Consider the following 15,840-nt stretch of genomic DNA (forward strand, 5'->3'; position numbering starts at 1 on the left):
CATCTTTCTCATATTGCTTCTTTACTCTCTCAGCCTCCTGCCTCCTTCTTGATGATCCCTTTTCTCATCTGTATCACTTCCACTTTGTGAGCACTTTCCAAAGGTGATTTTCTCCCCGCTCTTTCCACTGCATCCTTTGATATTCTTCCAGCGCTATCACTGTTGCCTCTCTGCTAAACATTCCCCAGCAGGTGAGGTTAGGCCCTATCCCACTTCTAGGCCATTACATGTGTTACTGTTTCTTCCCGAAAGAATATCACCTTATACTAATTTCTACTTGTTTTTCACATTTCAGTACATTGGGGTATCTTTTCTTACATAGCTGGGTACCTCTCCCATGTGTTATGGGGCATCCTGTGCTTCCTATTATAATAGCCCTTAGGATATAGCATTTATTATGTATCACAGTGGTTCTCAGAGCAGGAACCCCACCAGTGGCATCACTATTGCCTGGGAACTTGTTAGAAATACAAATTATTCAGCTGCAGGGTGCTTGGACTGAATTAGAAACTCTAGGGTGTGGCACGGGAATCTTTGTTTTCACAAGCTCTCAGTGACTCCGATACAAGCCAGCTTGGTGGGGACCACTGGTAGGCTGCAGTGGCCTGGTTTTCCCTCCATCCCCCTGCTAGATTATGGGCTGTTTTAGAAACCATGACGGGATCATTCTCATTGCGATGTCCTTAGCATCCAGTGCAGAGACAACTTTTTTTATGAGCTCCAATTCCAGTTCTCTGATTGCTCACTATGTAATCTGCATGGCGAGCCAAGACTCATTTCAAAGTCAACATCTGTGATGGGACAGTTAACATCGAATCCCTCTCATCAGCACTGTCCTCTAAACAACTGCACATGTCTGGCTCTACACCCCTTCCTGACTTTTTTTTTTTTCCTTTTAACTCTCCCACCTCTCCTTTCTATCAATCCTCTAATCCATCTCTCCATTAGTCATGGAAAAGCTGGAGTAATCATCTTTCTTTGAAGAGTAATTACATTTATTCTGATTATACAACTAAAAATTATCCACCATAAAAATCTGAAAAATTCAGTGACAAAATAAAAAGCACTGGAAGTTCCCCAACTCCGAGAGAACTATTGTTGGTTGTTGTATGTATTTATCTAACTTTTGTTTCTAGCGCGTTTGCTAGAAATGGCTTCCTGTGAAGTAAAACGCTTTGTAATCTACAGTGATTACTCTGTTGTGGATGTATTTCTATATCCTTAAATATCGTTTTCCACAAATTCATTAACACCTGCATGATATTTTTGGCAGTGATGAACCTACCCTCACCCCCTTTAGTTAACTGAAAGTCCTGCCGAAGCCGTTTGATTGCCTCCACCGTTGCAGTCCCAGCTCCTCCTTCTTCTGGAACCTACTGCAGTAGCCTTCTTTGCCAAATTAATTTTTCTAAAGTGCAATTCTGAACAAATTGCTCAAAAGTCAAAATGAGTCTCCAGTGCCTTCCAAATAAGTCCACAATCTTTTTTTTTTTTTTTTTTTAAATATATCTTTATTGATTTCAGGGAGAGGAAAGGAGAGGGAGAGACAGACAGAAACATCAATGATGAGAGAGTCATTGATGGAGCCCGCAACCCGGGCATGTGCCCTGACCGGGAATCGAACCCCGATCGCCTGGATCCTAGGTTGACGCTCAACCGCTGAGCCACGCCTGGCCGGGCCACGATCTTGAGTCTGACAGTCAGGGACTCCTGCAGGCCCTAGGAGAGGCTGCTCCCCATTCTTACAGCATTTCCCCTATTTTCTAGCCTATTGAATCTGTCCCAGCAATCCTTTTTACCAGTGATTTTACTTAAATTTCCACTTCAATTTTGCTAAAATTGCAAACTTCTTACCCTCACCCCCACTCCACTCCTCATCCCCTTCTCTGTTTCGTTTTTCTTTTAGTTATTACAGCCATCTAACAAACCATATAGTTCATTTATTTAACTTGATAATTGACTGTCTCCCCTAACTATAAGTTTCATTAAGCTTCAGTGATTTTTGCCTGTGTCTTGTTCATTACCACATCCCAAAAACCTGAAATAGTGCTGGATACATAAAAGACACTAAAATATATATTTGAAATATTGAATGAACGTATGAATGAACAAATGAAGAAATGAGTAAATAATAAATATCTACTGGGAAAATTCAGCAAGTCCTCAGGAAGTCAGAGTTCTTACTCCTGCTGAAGGTGATTTCTTGGTTCTCTAAAGCCTATATAACCATTACTTGTACTCATGACATGCATTGCATACTGAATTGAGTTATAATTATAGGTTGCCCTTCCTGTTGAGTAATATAAAAATTCCTTAAAGGCAGATACCAATCGTCTTTGTATCTCTTGCAGTTCCTAATGCATTGACACTCAATAAATAGCTTTAAAATTAATTAAACGGGTCATTGGGGAGAAAAAGGGACATCTGTAATATTTTAAACAAAAATAAAATAATAAAAAAATAAAATTAATTAAATTATCATCAAAAATTAAAATTATTACCAAAAGCAAAAAGGGAGTTAGATGTGAGGACATTTTATCATTTTTTTCCTATTGCTAAAATTGAATGTATCTATTTTTTTAAAGAATAACTGTTATCTGTACAATGGTAACTATTCCCAAAGAAATCACTATGTGAACATTCTACATCTTTACAGGTTATTAATGCTGCACTTGCTTTGGCTGCAAGACCCAAAAGTCAAGTGGTCAAAAAAACCATGGAAATGTACAAGTGCACGTGGGAGAATCATATCCATGTCCTCACAGAAGCTGTAGATGACATTACGAGCATCGATGACTTTCTTGCTGTATCTGGTATGTTTTTGATGTTTTAAATTTATACATTCACTCAAGTCAATTTTCTGAAACAGAACAATACTGGCTATAATTAATTTTATGCACTATAATGAGACTTTTTATTGCCAAGTGCTGCTACATATGATCTATTCTTAGTAAATGAACCTTATGCTTTGTGATCCTTACAACTCAACAGTTTATACTGTTTCTCTAAAAGAAACTTCTATTCTTGAGCAAAGCATAATTAAAAATAGTAGCTAGAAATCTTAGGCATATCCTGGCTTTTCAAATAAATCATCAGTTTCCCTTCTTTAATATACTGATGTCTCTTGGTTTCCCTGCATTTCTTTTCCAACTAAGTTTTTCTTTACTCAGAAAAAAAAAATGTATTGATGGGAAAACTCTCTATTGATTGATACACAATGTGTACTTCAACTACCAGTGTGTATATTTGCCTAGTGGTGATCTAAAGAATCCAATAAACAAGCCTAAATGTCAGAGTACATCAGTAGCAGAGAGGCTTGAGAGTCCAGGCCAAGCCCAGATGGTTCTCATCATGGATGATTCTCACCACAAGATGGTGAAATTGCTCTCATAAAGCCCTATCCTCATAAGTATAACTCAGGTTTGATTATACTGTTCTAAGAGCAAAGAACTAAAGGCTTTTTCATTTTTTTTTATTCTCATAAAAATTAAGCCTCTCCTTAAAATAAATGACATATTTTTTTCAGAGAGAGAGATTTCCTTGGAATGTGATAACATGCTTTTTTATAAAGCAAACTCTCATGAATTTCTAACATCACTTTCTCCTTTTAAAGTAGTCTGATGTATTTTGTCTAACTTGTTGAATTCATTACTTTTATATGTATATATATATTCTCATCGTGAACCGTCATTCTAGAAACCTAGGATGTTTTCATGACTCATTATTGAAAAGAAAATGCATGCTAATTATTTTTAAGTTGTTTTATATCTGTAGAGAGAAAAACTTAGCAAACAATAGAAAATATGTGGGGGAAAATATTAACATCCCTTGGTCCCACTATTCAGAAATAACAACCACTGATAATCTGATTTATTTCCATCCATCATATATATGTATAATATATATAAAGTGTTTGCCTTTTTACACATATTTGGCTGAATTTTTCCCACATCATTATATAACTTCAAAAATAATTCATTTTTCTCTTCTTGTTATCATTTAGATAACTTGCACTTTTATTATTATAAACAATGTTATGTTAAGCATATTTTTGTCTATTTGCAATGTGAATCCATTCAACTTCTTATATTAGGGCAGTCTTTTGTAATTTAGTTGTTCAGTGCTAGGTTCTATTTTTCAGCTGGTTCTTTTGGTTACAAGGCAAGGAAACCTGCTGATTCTACTTGATGTAAAGGCACTTTTATTGGTACACTGATGGCACGGCAGGGAGACTCTCCTGGACACACAAGAACAGGAACCATAATTGGCCAGGTCTTGCATAATTAGAGTTAGGAGAGCCTGGGATCTAAGCAACTCCTTGGGTCCTTAGAGCAGGAACCCATGGCTTTTCTTTTCAGTGCTGGATTAACCTGACCTAGCAACCTTCTGAGTCTGTCTCTTTTCATAAACAACTTCAGTATTTCAGAATATTTTGCCTGCAAATAACAGAAAACTCATATGAAATTTGCTTAAAGAGTAAAAACCTTAATACTAGATGTTTAAGATAGTTGATTCTAGACTTACTAGCCTTATCATAACAGAAAACTTGGGTAGGAATCGTACAGGCATGTGGGGAGGAGTGTCTTATCACTAACATTATTTAGAATTGCACATACAGGGTGGCAATAAAAAGTGGATTAATATTTAATGTGTTTCATTATTGTTTTTAAATTCTCTACAGATACGCATGCCATTATTTTCTATACTGGGGTGGACTGTTTCTACCTTCTTGTTCTTTGAATGCTCTAGTCTAGTTGGTAGTGGTTTCAAGTTTTTAACGACCTATGTAGGCATCTCTGGATCCTACTGAACTTCCCTCATGGTTGTATCTCAAAGCATTACACAATACCACGTAAAGTGGGAGGCAAAGTAGATTGTTGGCTTGAATTTATCAAGAAAGAAATCTTTCCCAGATGCCTTCCATAAGACTTTCTCTTACTTGTCATAGGTCAGAATTTGATTGGTCTTATACCTTCTCCTGGATCAATCACTGGGAAAAGCAACTGTGATTTCCATATTGGACTTAGACTGGGGGCCAGAGAGAGTGGTATCCTAATTGGTAGTACTTGCTGATTTCTGTGGCATAAATACTCCCCCGTTGGCCGGTATCAAGCTACCAATGCAATGTCATTGAACTCTGAATTGGGAAGAAATGCATAAAAACAGTTCTTGTGAGCTGGTATAAACAGATTCTAGCAGACCACTGGGCTTAGACCAATCATAATTCAACCTTCCCAACTAGTCACTTATTATACAAACAAAATCAAAGGTTTTATTCACAGAAAAGAAGGGAAGTGGCTGTTGATTAAAAAACAAAATATGTTTTCCCCAAACCCTGAGTGGCATCCACTGCTTTCTCAGGTTTCTGCGCCTTCAATAACTTACCTTGTATTAGTTTAGCATGAGCTCCTGTGATGTTTCTTGTTACATCCTACAGATAATGGTGTCTTCTCTCAGAATCTTCCCAGTCAAATAAATAAGAAAGAATATAGCTGGCGCCATACATCTTTTTAGTTCTAAGGCCAGATCTTTAGGACCAGTCTAGGAGTCCCTAGTCCAAGATTACAGGCCAACCAATGAATGAGTTACATTTTTTCAGTTGGCTAACTATGGTTCAAATTGCTCTGATGGGGACTGCCACAATCGGATAGCTTTTGTATGGTGCAGATTTTCTTTTAAAAAGTTGCAGATGTGCCCCACCAGCGTGGCTCAGTGGTTGAGCATCAACCCATGAACCAGGAGGTCATGGTTCAAGTCTCAGTCAGGGCACATGTCGGAGTTGCGGGCTCCATCCCCCATTAGGGAGAGTGCAGGAGGCAGCTGATTAATGGCTCTTTCTCATCATTAATGTTTTCATCTCTCCCTCCCTCTCTCTGAAATCAATAATATATATATTATATATATATATATATATATATATATACATATATATATATATATATATATACACACACACACACATATATATGTATTTTTAAAGTTGCAGATGTGATCAGCAGTGAATGACTTTTCTGGTACTACTTTATAATGATCTTTTATCATATAATGTTTGTATTCACCGACTCCTGGTTCTGCCATTTCCCAGGTAGAACAGCAGACAGGTTAGTTCATAGGGTGCCTGAGTTATGAATTACCTAGAAAATGTTATGTTTTCAAACTTTTTATAATTGGATTATTTTGGAGGGTTTTTTTGGTGTTGAGTTTTATAAGTTCTTTATAAATTTGGGATATTCAACCCTTATCAGATGCATCATTAGCAGATATGTTCTACCATTCAATGGGTTGTCTTTTCATTTTGTTGATGGTTTCCTTTGCTGTGCAAAAGCTCTTTAGTTTGATGTAGTCCGATTTGTTTATTTTTTCTTTTGTTTCTGTTGCCTGAGGAGATATATCGGAAAAAATATTGCAAGCATACTATCTTTTCCTTGGGCTTTCTTTCAGTAGATAGCAATATTCAATTCTTTTTTTACATATATGAATAAAGAATAGAGGTTCCACTTGGCCAGCATGGCTCAGCGGTTGAGCACTGACCTAGGATCCAGGAGATGGAGGTTCGATTCCCAGTCAGGGCACATGCCTGAGTTGCGGGCTCGATCCCCAGTGGGGGGCGTGCAGGAGGCAGCCGATCAATGACTCTCTCATCATTGATGTTTCTCTCTCTCCCCATAATATTCCACACTTATATGTGGAATATAATAAACAAAATAAACTGATGAACAAAGTGGATCCAGAGACATAGAAGCATGGAACAAACTGAGGGATCTCAGAGGGAAGGTGGGGAGGGGATGTGGGTGGGGAGAGATTAATCAGGGAACTTATATGTTTATAAGCATAACCCATGGACACAGACATCGGTATGGGGAAAGCCTGGGGGTGGGATGAATGTGGGGTGGAGGGGGTAACTGGGGATAAAAAGGGGACATCTGTAATATTTTTAACAATAAAGATAAAGAAACTTAAAAAGAATAAAAAATAAAATAAATAAATTTTAAAAAAAGAACATATTTAAAAAAAAAAAGGAGGTCCTAAAAAGATTCCCACTTTCTTCTGAGTCAATTGTGAAACTTTGTGGATTCTCAGAACACCAGCTCTCCACGTTAAAATATAGACACAAGTGCAAGTGAGAAAATATTCTTGGACTTTATTATTTTGTTGTCATTCGCAAAGGTAGTGATCACGCTGATAAATGTTTGCCTTATACTAATGTTGTAGAAAGATTGACTGTCCAATATTGACTGGTGGCTCTTGAAATAAGGGTATTTTTAATACCAAATGTCTTTTATTTATCTATTGACATTCCAAATATTATTTATGATTTTAAAATTGTATGTTTATATAATCATCAAATTTCTCATGATACAAAATCAAAATACCAATTTTCAGAAGCCATTTTCATTTTTTTTTTTTTCTTTTCTGATATACATAAAAAGCTCCTAACATAAGCACTATCGGTTCTTTCTTGAAAATCATAAGAAACATAGCCACCTCACCAATTTATTATAGATTTTAAAATTTTATATATAAAAATAAAATGAAAGAGTGAATCTATACCTACTTTTGAAAGCAAAGAGATGTTTGGCAAAGTGTTCTCTAGCATTCAGTTGCACAAAAGAGGCTTTTTGGTGTATGGGGTGATGCTCCAACCAAATGAGCCACCCGTTTGGGCCAGAAGAGGCTTTTTATAGTTTCATGTTATTTATGTCAGTGCCATTTCACAAATAATTAGAAAATTCTTCAAAAAGCATTGGTCCCCAGACTTTCTGTTCCATCACTGACCACAGAGCTTATCCCCACATCATTCATTATGCTTTTTATCACTCTCTGAAAATACATGTAACAAAACACCTGTCGGAAAGTCTCTGGTCTGAAGATTCTTTGCCCACATCAGAGTCTGTCTTCTGTACACACAGCACACGTATCCTTTAGATGAGATTTGAGAAACTCTATCTTTTCATCCTGTCCTGGTGCCTAAAGTCCCCACTGTTAGTTATGCATTTGGGAATATAAAAGCATTTAAGATCTCTGTTTAAGATGCAAATTTGGGAGCAGTAACATATTAACACATGCATCAGCTTTTTGAACCATTGCATTAACTGACTCATAGTGAGCGATAACCACAAAGAACTGAATTTAGAAGTGAACTTGGATAGAAGAGAGAATTATTTGGACCATCAGAACTATTGAACAATTGCTAAGAACTGATTAAATGTGAGGGTGTGTGAGTATCTGTCCCTTTTAAATGTATTCCTTCCTTCCTTCATTAACTATTGATTGCATATTTTAAGTGTTGAACACTATGTATGGTATTGGAGATTTAATAGTGAGTAAATGTTACTGGAAGAGAACTTGCGAGAGAGCTGTGAACTGGGGATTGTTGGAGAGAGGAGACCACGGGGGAATGGAGAAAGCCACTGACATAGTTTGGAATTTTCTAAAAGAGAGATTGACTATTAATTGTTTAGAATTAGCACTGCTGTTCCCTTATTGTAAAAGATGTTTTCACTTTAAAGATAACATTGTATTGACTCTTAGTGAATTATAGTATTGAAGGATGCTTGAAGATCTGTATTCCATGTCCTAAATTTCTCTTTATGTCCACTTTCCTCTATATCCACTGCTATTACTCCAGGTCAATCCATTATCTCTTACTTGAATTGCCATATAATCTTTCTAATTGAACCACCTGCTTCCAGAGTTTTTCTTGAAGGCTCTCGATAGGTAATTTGCAAGATTAATTTTGGGGGGGTTATACATTCTTACGCTTTCATTAAATGTGTTCAGCCATGGAATTAATATTTTTTAAAATCTTCAAAGTATGACAAATAACCTTAATCATTCATTATCACAGTGTTCTGTGACCTTGACTTAGTGACCCAATGATAACTGATACTGCCATCAAAAAGGCACTAACATAGGCCTCTGTGCTCATGATATTGTAGTAAGAATGTCTTTGGCTTCTACAAAGTTATATGTAAAGCCGTTTGACAAAAGGAAAATAAAAATACATAGACTTTCAATTTTTTTTCATAATACCAAATAAACACATACTAGTATTAGAAAGATGAAAATTTAAAGTTAATTACACACACACTAAGTACTATTAAATCCCAACATGATATTTATAGAATAGGTGTTGGGATAAAAGATGACTATTAAAGTATATATCTGTGCAAAGACAAATTTTATCACATAATAGTTATTAGTATGCATTCACTTATGTATCTCCAACATATACCTACTTGAAATTTTAGTGGATTAAAGGCATCAAGGCATAAAGTTTTCAATATAAATACATTCTTTCGAAATCAAGATTTGAAATCAGATTCTGCAGTAATGGATTTTGAATATCAACGGTGCGCAAGGCAGCGTGCTGGGAAACGAGGGGGTGTTGAAAAGGGAGAGGCAAGCTGCTTGCTTTCGGGGAACTCACCACCTAGAGCGTAGAAAGCAGCTCCCCAAGGATTACAATAGCCGTGTAAACGAAATGCTGCGCAAGGAGTGCCGCTAGGATGTCGGTGTGAAGGGAAGCATTTTGAAGGAGATAGGGGTTGGACTGGATCGGAGAATTGGACCTTGAAGGAATCGGAATGGCATCCCAGGGAGGTAAAAGCTCGAGAGAGTGCGCGGAGTCTGAGGGACAGCCAGCTGGCCTGTGTTACAGGGACAGAGGGGACGTCTGGATCGGTACTGGGCTCCAAAGTCAGCAGGTGCCACTATACAGAGCCTTGAACATTTGTAGGAGAATGTAAGTGGCCTAAAGTTTTAAATTGAAGTGTCGTAGACTTAATCAATTTTTCAGAACCCTATTTCCAGATATTGAAAATCATTCTGCTAGAAGTAGGTAGTGTAGTGCTAAATAATGCTCTAATTGCACTTGGAAGCGAAAAGAAAATAAACCCAATATAAAGCAGGTGTTCCCTCACTTTCTCCACCCCACCTCCAAGAAGTTAAAACATAAGACTGACACATCCAAGATGCAACAACAGGAAGGTGAGGTGAGAGCCAGTGTGATGACTTAAACCTAGCTGGGGCTGAGCAACCCAGGTGTCCGCTTTACAAGAAAAGAAGCTCTTCATCAGGAGAGTCCAGCGATGACTTGCAGCCAGGATCGTCTGTGCCATTGGCTAAAATCAAGAGACAGTCTTGTGGTTGTAAGGCTGTTTTCTGTGTTCTCTGTGATTACATTTACATTTTAATGTGATAGTATATGGCTCACTGATCATTGTGGAGACTGCAGAAAAATTATACACACAACTTTACATAAGTCATGGAAAGACAGGGAGAGTATGCATTCAAAAGTGATTGAGTAGACTCCCCTAAAGCAATCCATTGTTGCTCTTTTGGTAATTATGTTTTGAATTACTGTCTGTACTTACATGACTGAAGAGTAGTTTGGGCATGGGAACTGAAATTTATCATGCAGCATTTCGTGTACTAACAGGCGAGTTCACTCAAGATGCCCTCATTTGAATGAGCAATAGGTATACTGCAGGACTGTTGTTTGAATATTATGAATTGGATCGTGAGAAAAGCCATAATTAGTAGTCTTTTTTTAAAAAAACTTTGTCAAAATCAGTCAGGTTTGAGAATTTTTACCAGAACTTTAAGGTAGAGCTGGAGTAATCATCAATAAGCTTACTGATAAAATTAATAGCACTCAGGGCTTGTATTTTAGACTTGTATAAAGAGATAATAAATAATTCCTAAATTTTGCAGATGTACTTTGTAATTTATGTACTTAAAAAGGCTATGAATGATAAAATAGACCTTTAATAAAAAAATTTTTAAGTTGTCTCAGTGAGTATATATACGGTATTAATAACCATATTACTTGCCATAGCCAGATACATTGAGAGCAACTTTCAACAAAAACAAAGACTCAAAGTGAGTCTCATAATTTCATTTGTATTTATTTCTGAGTAGTGTGTCAATTCTAAACTCTTGCATTTAATCATTGTAATTTGGATAACTAAAAAGTCTTAACGTGGTAAATCCTATGGGGCATTTTATAGATTAGATGAGGGATTAAAAGGAAAGTTTCTTCTTGCCATACAATAGTCCCCCACCTGGGAATGAGGCCAATACATGCCCCTGAGCATTCTGAAAGACCAAACACTTCAGCCAGAGAGAGAGTTTTTAGGCAGAAAAAGCAGGATGGTCCCTACCTACATGCCAGAGGTTGTCCTCTGGACCTAAGAGAAGCATGCTTCCTGCTACTCATGTGGGTGTAGATACAAGACCTGAAAATATGAAGTTGTGTATCTGAGCTTGCAAGTTTGTGTTGGCATAGATTTAGGAACTTTGATAGCATCCTGGCAAATTTTCACAGAACAATAGAAACCTCTCTTTATAGAGTGGCTCCAGAGCCTGTGCTGTGAAAATTTTATGTGTATTTGAGAATGACAGCTAAGAATTATATTCTCACAAAAGCACATGTCATTCTTACTAAAATTTCACCATTCAAAGAGCTCATAGATTAGACATCAAGACAATGGATTCTATCTCTAGAATCTATGGGAAACACAGAAAGAGAAGAGTCTGTTTGGAGGGTGTTAAGTATGCTTAAGATTTAAAAGTTTGCCATTTCTTACAGTTTCATCATCTTTGGTAAATAAATTCACCATTGACTCACTAACTGCCATTCTATAAAATGTTAATAATTATATCATTTTGCTATGGTCGAAATGTTTATGCCCCCCTCAAATTCATATGTTGAAATCCTAGTATCCAATGTGAAAGTATTAAAATGTGGGGCCTTTGGGAGGTGCTTAGGTCATGAGGGTGGAACCCTCATGAATGGGATTCGGTTCATATAAAAGAGACCCTACAGAGATCCCCTTCTATCTTATAAGAACACAGTGAGAAGCTCACAGAGTATTAACCAGGAAGAGGTTGTCTCACCATGTCCCACTGTACTGGTTGGTGCCTTGATCTTGGACTTCCCAGCCTCCAGGGCAGTAGAAAACGAATTTATGCTGTTTATAAGCTACCTAGTCTGTGTTATTTTGTTAAAGCAGCCTGAATGGACTAAAACACATTTATTCATTTATTTAACAAAATATTTATTGAGCACCTACTAGGTGATAGGACTGCTTTAAATCCTAGAAATAGAACAGTGAGTAGAACAGAAAAAAATCTCCCTGCCCTCTTAGAGCCATTCTTGCATGATTGAAAGAATTAACTAAAATGATTTATTTAAAATGCTTTGAATGGTATCTAGGACATACAAAGTGGCTCAGTAAGAGACTGACATTATTACTAACATCATTGGCAGGCCACTGTTAAAATTCAAACCAGGTATGAAAAAAATAAATCTCTTTAAAGGAGCTACTTTGTTAAACCTATCTCAATAGTTAGTACACTATAGTTTATCAAAATAACTGAAGAATTATCTTAAAAACTATGGTATGTAAGTATCAGATGTCAAAACATTAAAATTATAATAATGCCAGATGTTAGACAAAATGTAGTAAAAGATGAACTCTTATACACTGTTTCTGGGAATGTAAATTGGTATAATCTCTTTGAAGAACAAAAGAGCAATATGTGGTACCTGGATTATTTTGCAGCAAATGTCCTCCTATGAGACTGGAAAAATTTGTGCACACATTCATAAGGAAGACTGTGCAAGTATGATCGTTATGGTATTTTTTTAAATAGTGAAAGTGGATAGAATATAAGCACCCATCAGTGGGAGAGTGAGTAAGTAGCCGCAAACAGAGTAGTTAAAACAAATAAATGTGTTTCACACGTTAATATGACAGATTTTAAAAAGCAATGTTGAGTAACTCAGCAAGTTTTAGAGCAATAAGAACAGTGGAATGCCATAAATGTCTTATATAACAAATGCGTACAAGCGATTAGCTCTGGAGAGGGAGAGAGCTGGATGGGACTGACTGTACACATTGGACTTAAATTTTCTTTGTAATGCTTTAATCTTTGAAAATAATAGAACAGAAGCTGATGAAAAATAGCATTCAGCATTATTTAAATAGATTATTTTCTATATTTTATTATGTTTCTAATTTTTCAAAAAATGTTATAATAAAAGAGATAAAGTGAGCAGGAGAATTAAATCTCAAGGTACAAAGACAGGCAGTGTGGTTGATTGTGTGCCTGGGATAATAGTGATTTTCCCAGGCCAAGCTATCAATACTTGAAATTTCACCAAATAATGGTGATTATCCAGTATTCTTGAACTTGATTGTGAATCTTAGTAACATATTTTAAGAAAATGCTTTGTGAAGGTGAACATTACCTAAGCCTTTATCACCCAGGATCAACTCTGATGAAATAATATTTTGTAAGATTTTTATGGCTTTTTTTACCCTAGTTTTGCAGGTGAGGGTAGAAAAAGAATGGTTAGTTTCTAAAAAACATTTTTACTGTAAAATATTTCAAGCATCCAAAGATAGTAGAATGTATAGAATAATAAACAATTTAATCTTACCATGAAGATTTACCACACCTTAACTTTTGTCATATTTGTTATTACAAATATAATTGAAGCCCCTTTGTAACCTTTCCTAGGATTTTACAATTTTCCCTTTACTGAGGATTTTGATGAAAGCCCTTGCCTCCTGGTGAGCAAATCTACATGACAGACATTTTACTTGTATTGGATTAGGAGATCTAGGGCATCAAAATAATCAGAGCCTGCCTCAGGCAATAGATCTTCTCACTCTGGATTTATGAAAACGCAAACCTGAAGGTGAAAAGTTTCCCACGGGGGCTTGACAACAAGAGTTAAATGATATTCTTTGCTACCTACCATCTTTATAGCAATCGTGATTGTAAGTAATAAAGGAATGAATGTCCTTAAAGCAAACACACAGTGCATACTTTGGTATTAGCAGTTAACCTTTTAGTGTGTCAGTCAGCAATTATTTTTGGAACAATTTCCATCATCCTAGAGATACTGTGGTGAGTGAGACACAATGGACTTATTTACAAGGGATATACCATCTAATGGAGGAAACACGCCCTCAGATGCCAAGTACAGTGTGGTAACATAGTTATGTGGAAAGATACCAAGGCTCTTTCTGTCAGCTAAGGTATTGTGTGACAGCCAGTCTTTGAAATCTCTCATGTTTCGTTACTTAAATTTGTGACACTCTTTGTATGTTTGCATTTAGTAGCTCATTATAAGGACCTTAAGGACTTAATTCAGAGAAAATTCAAATTATATTTCATATTTACTACAATATAATTTTATTCATCTCTGTGACAATTGAAGGTGTATAGTAATCAAATTTCAATCTTGTTTTCCATACAATTTTTAAAATGTATAATTAGCAGGCATTTACAAATTAGTTAACAGTTTACATCTATTTATAGATAATTTTATGACGCACTTTTTTCCTATGTTATACATTTTCTTTTAGAGATTAAGCTGCTTTGGGATTTCAGGTTTTCATAATGCAAGTGCAGTACCTGTTAAATGATAATTTTAGGGGAAGCCAGGTTCAAGATGGCAGCGGAGGAAGGCCCTGAACTCACTTCTCCCCATGAATACAACAAATTTAGAGCTACATATGGAATAATTTACTCTGAAAAGGACATGAGATCTAGATTAACAGCACCTCCACAATGAAAGATAAAAGAGACACATTGAGATGGGTAGGAGAGGTAGAGACACAGTCTTGCCCAGGACCGCACCTGAGGCACAGCGACCTACAACCAAGAGGAACCCAAAAAAATACAGAACTCTTCCTCAAGGAGTGAAGGAATCATGCCCAACATCAGGCACCCCAACCCTCTGTCCAACACTGGAAAGATGAGACCCCCCAAAATGTCTGGTTTTGTAAGACAGTGGGGCTTAAGTCCAGGAGAACCACAGAACTGTAGAAAACAGAGAATGCATTCTTAAAGGGCTGGTGCAGAGACTCACCTGTCCTAAGAGGCAGCATTACACTGATACTAAAACTGTACAAGGACATCACAAAAATTATAAACATAGATTTTAAAATCCTCTACAAAATATTAACAAATTGAATTTTACAATACATTAAAAAGATCATAAACCGTAATCAAGTGGGACTTATCCCATGGATGCAAGGGTGATTCAACATCCATAAATCAATCAGTGTGATATATTACATTAACAAAATGAAAGATAAAATTAATATGATCATCTCATTAGATACAGAAAAAACATTTGATAAAATTCAATACCCATTTATGATAGTCTTAGCAAAGTAGGCACAAAGGGAACTTATCTCAGTATAATAAAGGCCATATATGACAGACTAGCAGGGGTGGGGAATGTCCAGCCCACCAGCGGCCCACAAAATAATTTGGTCTGGCCATGCCAAGGCAACCGCAGGCGGGACTTGAAATTCAAAAAATCTAGGGGCTTTTTTCATAGCTAATTTTTAAGTTGATAATTTTGTATGGCCCGTGAATGATGTTATAAATATCCAAATGGCCCTTGGCAGAAAAATATTCCCCACCCCTGCTTTAAGATCAGGAACAAGACAAGAATGCTCACTCTTGCCACTTTTATTCAGTGTAGTATTGGAAGTGTTAGATATAGCAATTAGACAATAAAAAGAAATAAAAGGCATCCAAATAAAGGAAGAACTAAAATTATCACAATTTACAGATGACATGACACTAAATATAGAACACCCTAAAGACTCCATCATGAAACTACTAGAACTAATAAATGAATTCAATAAAGTCACAGATACAAAATCAATATAAATGGCTTTATATACTAATAATGAACTATCAAGAAGATAAATTAAGAGTGCATCAAAATACCTAGTGATACATTTATCCAAGGAGGTGAAAGACCTGTACACTGAAAACTATAAGACTCTGGTAAAAGAAATTGAA

The 15,840-nt window shown here is 36.3% G+C and overlaps 1 protein-coding gene across 1 annotated transcript in view; it reads left to right on the forward strand.

Moving 5' to 3' along the window:
* The window catches only part of LOC107543268 (catenin alpha-3), a 435,074-nt gene that overhangs the window by 55,687 nt on the left and 363,547 nt on the right, over positions 1-15,840 (forward strand). The window contains exon 2 of the mRNA XM_087824142.1: positions 2,657-2,813. Coding sequence (XP_087680268.1) covers positions 2,717-2,813 — 97 coding nt within the window. The 5' untranslated portion in view covers positions 2,657-2,716. The remainder of the gene's footprint in view (positions 1-2,656; positions 2,814-15,840) is intronic.

Source organism: Miniopterus natalensis, chromosome 14, assembly GCF_054644295.1.
Source record: "Miniopterus natalensis isolate mMinNat1 chromosome 14, mMinNat1.hap1, whole genome shotgun sequence".
Taxonomy (NCBI): domain Eukaryota; kingdom Metazoa; phylum Chordata; class Mammalia; order Chiroptera; family Miniopteridae; genus Miniopterus; species Miniopterus natalensis.